General features: G+C 43.9%; 1 protein-coding gene across 1 annotated transcript in view; it reads right to left on the bottom strand.

Moving 5' to 3' along the window:
* Positions 1 to 10,000, bottom strand: part of LOC143277603 (endothelin-converting enzyme homolog) — a 358,248-nt gene that overhangs the window by 31,643 nt on the left and 316,605 nt on the right. Inside the window, exons 5-6 of the mRNA XM_076582483.1 lie at positions 4,224 to 4,433; positions 1,317 to 1,642 (exon numbers count right to left, since the gene is read on the bottom strand). Of these exons, the coding sequence (XP_076438598.1) occupies positions 1,317 to 1,642; positions 4,224 to 4,433 (536 nt within the window). The remainder of the gene's footprint in view (positions 1 to 1,316; positions 1,643 to 4,223; positions 4,434 to 10,000) is intronic.

The raw sequence follows: 10,000 nt of genomic DNA, 5'->3' as shown, positions 1-10,000 counted from the left end.
ATTATCACAAGTCGTCGTCGAAGAAGTAGTAATAATTTTTGTCATCATCACCAACACCACAAGCACCACCGCCATCATCATCATAATCTTCGTCACCATTATCACTATCATTATCATCATTATCGTCGTCGTCGTCGAAGTAGTAGTCAATCAAATCAATCAATCAATCAAAAACACTTTATTAATCCACATGGAAAATAAGTTGTGCAATCTAGTAGTAGTAGTAGTAGTAGTAGTAGTAGTAGTAGTAGTAGTAGTAGTAGTAGTAGTAGTAGTAATATATCTTTTTCATCATCACCACCACGAGAACCTTCATCATTAAAATCATGATTATCACCATCGCAATGATCATCGTTGTCGGTTTAGTAGTAGTAGTAGTAGTAGTAGTAGTAGTAGTAGTAGTAGTAGTAGTAGTAGTAGCATCATCATCATCATCATCAGCAGCAGCAGCAGCAGTAGTAGTATAATTTCGTCATCATCACCACTACCATCATCACCACTTCTTCTTCAACACCATCATTATCATCACAAACATCATCACCATCGTCGCCATCGTCACCTTCATCATCACCACCATCGTCAACAAGCACCATCACCATCACCAGCAGCACCAGCACCAGCACCACAACCAACACCCTCACCACCACCACCCTCATCACCACCACCAACACCCTCATCACCACCACCACCCTCATCACCACCACCACCCTCATCACCACCACCAACACTATCACCACCACCACCACATTCATCACCACCACCACCACCCTCATCGCCACCACCACCACCATCACCACCACCACCACATTCATCACCACCACCACCACCCTCATCAACACCATCACCACCACCACCACCCTCATCGCCACCACCACCACCATGATGGGAGCGTCGTGAAACACCCATCAAAAGCGTCATGTCATCACCACCCTCACCACTCTCATCACCACCACCACCCTCAACATCACCGCCCTCACCACCCTCACCATTCTCATCACCCTCACCACTCTCATCATCACCACCACCCTCAACATCACCACCCTCACCACCCTCACCATTCTCATCACCCTCACCACTCTCATCACCACCACCACCCTCAACATCACCGCCCTCACCACCCTCACCATTCTCATCACCCTCACCACTCTCATCATCACCACCACCCTCAACATCACCACCCTCACCGCCCTCACCACTCTCATCATCACCACCACCCTCAACATCACCACCCTCACCACCCTCACCATCACCATCCTCATCACCACCATCACCACCCTCACCACCACCACCATCACCACCACCCTCACCACCCTCACCTTCAGAATGTAGCGCCGCGTGGGGTCCCTCTCGTCCACGTCCACGGTGACCCGGAACAAGGGCCAGGCCCCCAGGCGGTGCACCTGCTGCAGCGCCGTCACGAAGTACCACTGGCTGCTGCCGCCGCCGCCGTTGTTGTCGGGGCCCCCCGCCGCCGAGCCCCCCGAGCCCGACCAGCCGCCCGCCTCCTCTTCCACCAGCTGCCGCAGTCGCCGCAAGGTCTGCTCCCTGGAGGCCGAGGTGGTGGCGGCCCGCTCCGCCATGCAGCTCCGGTAGAAGCGGCGCGCCTTCTCCTCCGCATTGCTCTGCAAGGGCTGGCTGGAGTCTGTTTGTGGTGGTGGAGAAAAAAAAAAAGGAATAGAAGAAGGGAGGAGCAACAGTTGGTTGCGGGTAGGGGGAGCGAGATAGAAGAAGGCGAGTTTGTTTTTTGTTTGTTTTGTTTTGGTTTGTTCCCCCTTTTTTCCCCAACATTTTATGTCGGGAAACAAGACACAAAATACGGAGGGTAAAAACAAAACAAAATAAAACAAACAAACAAGAACTTGAGCAACAACACGCCCCAGCTTATTTCCAAAAAAGGGTTTGAACGAAAATGTAGCGAACGTGATTATTATAGACATATACCAATCTAGATTGCAGGAATCTGTTGTGGGATGGAGGTGCAAGGAATAAAGTGAGGATGGTGGGATTGAAGGCTGGGGGTCGGGGGGGAGGGGGGGGAGTGAACGGGAAATAAAAGCGTTATCAATCGAAGCAAACATGACAGTAATTATTTATGATACACTAGACAACAGGCTCTCGAGAGACCAAAGGATTTGAACGGGGAAATGTACGTGTGTGTTCTTCAGGCTCACCAACGATCATTCACTATGACAAAACGTAAGTTAAACACGGAAATGTATGGGATGGCAAACACAGTGCACTATATATACCATACTAGCAGCCAGGTTAGTTAGGAGAAGGGAGGTTGAACGGAAATGTAGCGAGCATGACATATTGTGTAGCGAACTAGCCAACGGAATCGATAGAAGGGGGGTCGAGCGGAAATGTAGCTAACATGATATGTGGAGTGGAGTGATGGCCTAGAGGTAACGCGTCCGCTTAGGGAGCAAGGGAATCTGAGCGCACTGTTTCGAATCACTGCACATTCGCCAGTATCTCCACTAGACCTTAAGTCGTGGTCTGGACGCTAGTCATTCGGATGAGACGATAAACAGAGGTTCCGAGTGCAGCATGCATTTGGAGCACGTAAAAAAAAAAATCAAAAAAAAAATCACGGCAACAATAGGGTTGTCCCTGGCAAAATTCTGTAGAAAAATCCACTTCGATAGGAAAACAAATTTCTGTAAAAAAAACAAAACTGCATGCAGGAAAAAAAATACAAAAAAAGGAGTGCTGCTCTCAGTGTAGCGACGCGCTCTATCTGGGGAGAGCAGCCCGAATTTCACACCGAGAAATCAGTAGTGACAAAAATTAGTAATACTATACATTACAATACAATGATACACCAAGTTAACCCTCAGGGTCATGAGAAGGGAATTCGAACGGAAACGATTTTTTTTTTTTTTCTTTGCGAAGTCCGCAGCAAGCCGCTCATATCGAATATCATCAGAGTCACGTTCGCGTTTCATGTGTGTGTGTGTGTGTGTTGCTCAAATTTCCTGATCACCACGAGCAGATGTCGTGTCTTTCTCAGGCCAGACACGAAATTTGAGGGTAATATTGCATGTACAGGAAGTGTAAAGCACACAACGTTATCACGATTCCGGGGGAAAAAAATCCAACAGCATAAACCACGCGCTAGCCAGGCCTTTGAATGCAAGCATAACTGTGTACCTATTAGAGTGGACTTCTATTTTCTTTTTTTTTTCTCTCTCTCATTTTGTCTTCTCCGAATGACTAAACGCTTATTTTGATCTTCCAGTCAAATTTGCGTCGTAGTCATCCATTATCATCGAATGAAAAAAAGGAAGACACATTGTGTCAAGTTCTGCTGCTTTTCTGGATAGGATACGTGGGACGGTGGTGGAGGCAATATTGGAGAAGGGCAGAAAGGTTCGGGTCTGCATAGCTGGACAACAAAATCAAACCGTAAATTAATCAGGATTAAAAAAAAAAAAAAAAAAAACCGCCTCAAAGCTACACAAAATTACACAAGGCCATTTAAACAAATAACGCTGCAGAATGAAAACCTAGTGTCAATCCCAATGAGCTAAACAATACAGACAGTGCATAATACGCCGCGAAAAAGTACGAGAGAGAAAAGGTGTCAAGGCTTGATGGGGAAAAAAAACCCAGAAAAGGGCTCAGGAATTGGAAAGCAGAAAATGAATAGACAATAGTGAAGGAGGAGGAGGAGGAGGAGGAAGAAGAAGAAGAAGAAGAAGAAGAAGAAGAAGAAGAAGAAGAAGAAGAAGAAGAAGAAGAAGAAGAAGAAGAAGAAGAAGAAGAAGAAGAAGAAGAAGAAGAAGAAGAAGAAGAAGAAGAAGAAAAGAGAATCAAAGGAAGCAGTTGAGAAATGGACACATCTAGCGTTGAATTTCCAGAAGACTGGGATGCTACTTATGCTGACAGACCCCTGGTGAAGGAGAAGAAGAGGAGGGGGGGGGGGGGTGGAGGAGGAAGGGGAGGAGGAGGAATAGGAAGAAGAAGCAGAAGAAAAAGAAGGGCGAAGAAGAAGAGGAGGAGGAGGGGGAAGTGCGGAAGAACTACGACGATGACCTACCCATAGAAGAAGAAGTGGAGGAGGACGAGAAGAAGAAGAAGAAGAAGCAACGGAAGAACTGCGATGACCTACCCATAGAAGAAGAAGAAGTGGAGGAGGACGAGAAGAAGAAAAAGTAGTAGAGGAGGAGGAGGAGGAGGAGAAAGAAGAAGAAACGGAAGAACTACGATGACCCCCTTACCAATCAGCCCCTTCAGGACATAGAGGTTCTGGCCGGACAGCTCCTGGACGCGGTCCCACTTGTGGTAGCCCTTGGGGATGGGGTTGCGGCGCACCCAGCCCCCGCAGGCGTACTGGAAGAAGTCGGTGCAGGGCTCGGCCGAGGGGTCCATGGCCGCCAGGATGGAGCTGGCTGCCTGCACGCACTGCGTCGACTTGCAGTACTCCTTCTCTGTAAAAGGAAGAGGAAGAAGAGTTGTTCCAGAGTCCAGATGAGACAGGGGGTTTGGTCGACATTGTTGCTTATTTTATCATTATAGTTCAATCTAAGGATAAGGATAAGGATTAAATTTCCCTACTCAAGCTAGGCGTACGATGGCTCAGTAGTTAAAACGTCTGACAGAAAGGTGACTCAGTCCTGAAGTGGTGACCACCCTGGAGGCGCAGGTTCGAACCCAAAACAAAAAAAACAAAAAGACGTTTACTGTGGTGAATCAAAGAAAGAGACAGCGTGAAAGTGAGAGGATGAAGAAAATGAGAGAAAAGGAGAGGGTGGGAGGACGGGAGATATATATATATATATATATATATATATATATATATAGAGAGAGAGAGAGAGAGAGAGAGAGAGACAGGACAGAGACAGAGAGACAGAGAGACGGAGAGAAACAGAGACAAAGAGAGAACCAGAGAATGAATGGATGAATGAATGAATGAATGAATGATTGGTTTATTCATATAGACTATTGCCCATCATGAAAGGGTATCAGGAAAAAAAAAACCCCAGAGAGAGACAGACAGAGAGGGAGTGAGACGCGCACACACATAGACAAACATACAGACAGACAGACAAGCAAGTAGACAGGCAGGCAGGCAGGCAGGCAGGCAAACAGACAGACAGACAGACACAGAGAATCGACAGGTGTGTACGCTTCTCTCCGCGGGAAGAGAGTGTGCACAGCCAAGACAAACAAGCGGAGATCCACGACAGGAAATTCATTCACCCATCCGTTTCTTCTTTTTTTCTCTCTTTCTGTACTTCACCATTTTTTCTGCCTCCATGCCCTCTTTTCGCAATAATGCATGCACGCGCTGTCTTACACACAGGCACAGACCGACCGACAGATAGACACACCCACACATGCATACATACATACATACATACGATTTCACACACACACACACACACACACACACACACACACACACACACACACACACACACACACACACACACACACACACACACACACACACACACACACACACACACACACAACTTCCTTCCTACACCCATCCACACCCTCCAAACCGACACACACACACACACACACACACACACACACACACACACACACACACACACACTGCATTGTGGCTTCGCAAAAAAAAATAAATAAATAAATAAAATAAAATAAAATAAATCAGCCGAGACGCTCACAGACACTAGCCACAGGAGCAAGACATAATATATATATATATGCCAACCAACCTACCGAAGATCCAGTAGGAATTCAGCTTCCCTTCACCACCACCACCACCACCAGAGTTCATCAAGTTGATGCAGCACAGCGCTGCTCCAAGCACGTGCATCAAGACAACGGCCACCGGGGCACCAGATACTACTGTCATGCTCTTTCTTTGTCTCTCTCTATCTCTGAGCGATTTTTTAAAAGATTTAAAAAAAAAATAATCTTCCAGTGCGAATCTTATAGGAATGGTCGTGATAGTTCCACGTTCAACAACCACGGATCAGTCACTAAGAAACCTTAAAAAAAAAAAAGAAAAAAAAAAAAGATTATTGGAAAACAATATCTGAATAAAATCAGGACGACTGTCTGACTAGTAGTCAGACTAGTTGCGTGTCTAACACCCCTTTTTGGTAGTACGGGCAGAATTCTTTGAAAATGACATTTGGTTATTAAATCAGATGTTTGGGTTTTTTTGTTTGTTTGTTTTTTTGTTGTTGTTGTTGTTTTTGTTGTTGTTTTTTGTTGTTTTTTTTTTAATTCTTTACTTTATAAAAAAAAAAAAAATCCCAATTAGGTCAACAAAAAGAAATGGACGAAATAGGAAGGGAAATCACCAAGGTGTTATTGGGCTATATATATATATATATATATATATATATATATATATATATATATATATATATATATACATATATATATATATATATATATATATATATATATATATATATATATATAGAAGAAGAAGAAAAAGAACAAGAAAAAGTAAAGAAAAAACAGCAAATAACTCAATAAATGGACAGTTAATAAATATTATTCGGAGTACTGCAGCTTTATATACGCTGGGTGAATTACACAAACTTAAAAAAATGTAACACACACACACACACACACACACACACACACACACACACACACACCATAAAATAAAACAAAAACAAAAACAAAACAAAACAACAAAAAAGAAGTGAATTCAATTAAACAAACGGATCATCGAAGAATACCTGATCGAATACTAACGTTTATAACAAAAATAACAGAATCGCGTCACAGATGGAACGATTTTACCGGACTTAAAGAAACCTCAAACAAACTGAATTTCACGAATCAGATACCACCTTTTGGAAGAAATCAACAGAAAGACCTCCACAACAAATGAAACAAACAAACAAGCAGGGAAATAAACCCAAAAAAGAGCAACCTGGATTCAACTACCATCATGAGAATTTCATAAAATTAAAAAAAAAAAAAAGCTCAAACTTCAAACGAAGTATGCACACACACACACACACACACAAAAAAAAAAAAAAAAAAAAAAAAAAGCCTATCACCAGCCTGAAAAGAAACAGTGGCACGACTTAACCTTTCACACTGCACTGGTGTCGCCAAATATCTTACAAGCCCTCAAATTAACGGACGTTCAGTTAACTTCCTCCAACTGTTTGAACGTCTGGCTGACTCATCCTCGAAAGGGTCCACACTAACTCCAATCTTTCTAGAACCTACCGGTATTTATGGACTTGCCTTCAACTTACACTCCACCCACGCCAACAAGCCCCTCCTCTAAATAGAAAGGACCAGGAAAAAAAAAACCGTATGTCTTCATGTTACTAAACACTAAAACTTCGGATTTCACATTAACCATCGCATAAAAAAACCTAAAAATAAAACAAAGACTGAAAATCTCAAAATAGAACAAAGACGGATGAAAACTCACTACTTTTGTTTTTTTTCCGAACAAGTTCAATAAAGATCAGACTGTGTTCGTACTGTGTGTTTCAAGTCCCGTCACCCACACCCACACTCTAAACAAGGCCCCCCAAAGCGGCAACTAACAGTGGAACTATAAGCACTAGAGACTGTGGGAGGATTGGTGTGAGAAGCCAGCCTAGAACCGTACTTTTATATATACCAGCCCTGGACCATAGGGATTCATTAGACTCTCTCAGAGTGCGTGGGTGTGTGTGTGTGTGTGTGTGTGTGTGTGTGTGTATGTGTGTGTGTGTGTGTGTGTGTGCCTGCGTGTGTTTGAGGACGGAAGAAAGCAAGGTGGTCGTTAATTGTCTCAGACCCTCAGTGGCGTGTGTGTGTGTGTGTGTGTGTGTGTGTGTGTGTGTGTGTGTGTACGTGTGTATCCCAAGAGACACAAGAGTTTGCCGGTGATGAGGAAGGGGTGTATAGTAAGCTGGCTGCCTATTTGGCCGGAGCTGTCAGTGGCAGAATCATGGGGGCTAATTGCATCCTCTGTGTGGACGTTGACACAGACTAGGTGGTGGTGAGAAGAGTAGGACCGGGACCACCAAGGGACCACCAAGACTTGCCACTGACAGTAATCATAACAAGACAACGGGGCGAGGGGCGAAGGGGGTGTGACGTCGGCGGGTCCAACACCCCGGCAGTTTGCCCACACATGTAACGTTCGTACTGCGTGAGTTAAATTAACTGCGTGTAACTCTGTTGTTCTCTGTCTCTGTCTGTGTTTATGTCTGTGTTTCTATCTGTCTGTCTGTCTTTCTGTCTGTGTTTCTCTGTGTGTGTGTGTGTGTGTGTGTGTGTGTGTGTGTGTGTGTGTCTGTCTGTCTGTCTGTCTGTCTGTCTGTCTGTCTGTCTCTCTCTCTCTCTCTCTCTCTCTCTCTCTCTCTCTCTCTCTCTCTCTCTCTCTCTCTCTCTCTCCACATATCACTCTTTGTTATGTGCACTATGCACGAATGCATATATATGTATGCATGTATACATTCATAGAAATTTTTGTGTTATACACGTATATATCGTATGAATATATATATATATATATATATATATATATATATATATATATATATATATATATATATATACACACACACACAGAGTTACACAGAAAGAGAGACACACACATACAGAGTTACACACACACACACACACACACACACACACACACACAGTCCGAAAGCCGCACAGCAGCTGGGCCCATCTTATTCACACACGTTACAAATCGCATGATACGCGCCGAAGGCTCTTCAGCTAATAACGAGACTACCTCACGAAATGCCCACACTCTGACAACAAGGCAATAGGAATCGGTTTTTTTGTTTTTGTTTTTTTTGTTTGTTTTTTCAAAGACGAACGTATTTTTAGAATTAAGAAAAAAAGAAAGAGAAAGAAAAAAGCTCACTGTTGCCGTGGGCGAAAATCTGATTTCTCGAAATAGGACATTCGAAAATGTCGTAATTTTAATAGGTTTTTCTCAATGGGAATAACACCCCCCCCCTCCCCCCACCCCCTCGCCCACCCTCCTTTTTTATACTCTACTCTGATCTGTGCAATATTACAGTACTGCGTTGTACTTTTCTGCACTGTCAATGAGCTATACTGAACTGTTTCGCATTGCTTTATTTTCCTCTGTGAAACTCGGGATGTTTTTGTTTGTTTGTTTGTTGTTGTTTGTTTTGTTTTTTTGTTGATTTTTCCAGAAGTGATTTCGTCACCACATTTGCATACATACATACATGCATGCATTTTTTTCCGTTTTTGTTCGTTAGTTTTGGTTTGGTTTTCTTCTTTTGTATTGTATTGTATTGTATTTCTCTTTTTTTTATCGCAGCAGATTTCTGTGTGTGAAATTCAGGTTGCTCTCCCCAGGGAGAGCGCGTCGCTACACTACAGCGCCACCTTTTTTTTTTCTTTTTTTTCCCCTGCGTGCAGTTTTATTTGTTTTTCCTATCGAAGTGGATTTTTCTACAAAATTTTGCCAGGAACAACACTTTTGTTGCCGTGGGTCCTTTTACGTGCTGCACACGGGACCTCAGTATATCGTCTCATCCGAATGACTAGCGTCCAGACCACCACTCAAGGTTGTAGTGGAGGGGGAGAAAATATCGGCGACTGAGCCGTGATTCGAACCAGCGCGCTCAGATTCTCTCGCTTCCTCGGCGGACCCGATACCTCTAGGCCATCACTCCACTTCTGTTCTGTTTGTTTATTTGGTTTCCTTTACTTGTCCCCTGCATACCTGCGTCGAGCGTTCCTGCTCTCTGCTCATTATCATTAGCGCCAAATGCAATGGTGACAGCCAGTGACGACTGACAGGCTGAACAAATCGCATGATACCACACACCAGTGCAGACATAACAAATCGCATGATTCACACACCAGTGCACGTCAACCCCAGCCCAAGCCATATCATTAGGCACAGCGCGTGGCACTGGCCATTATTATATGTATGTATATCATGCATCATGCAGCACCGTTCTCAATACCTTTTGTCATCCATCTATAGTTTGGTATTGTATGTACCACGTTGCGCATTACCTGATGAGTCTGCAGGTAGGTTTCATTTGTTATTCCT

This window comes from Babylonia areolata, chromosome 2, assembly GCF_041734735.1.
Source record: "Babylonia areolata isolate BAREFJ2019XMU chromosome 2, ASM4173473v1, whole genome shotgun sequence".
Lineage (NCBI taxonomy): Eukaryota > Metazoa > Mollusca > Gastropoda > Neogastropoda > Buccinidae > Babylonia > Babylonia areolata.
The sequence above is the reverse complement of the archived record's forward strand: the minus strand, read 5'-3'. Positions and strand labels throughout refer to the sequence as shown.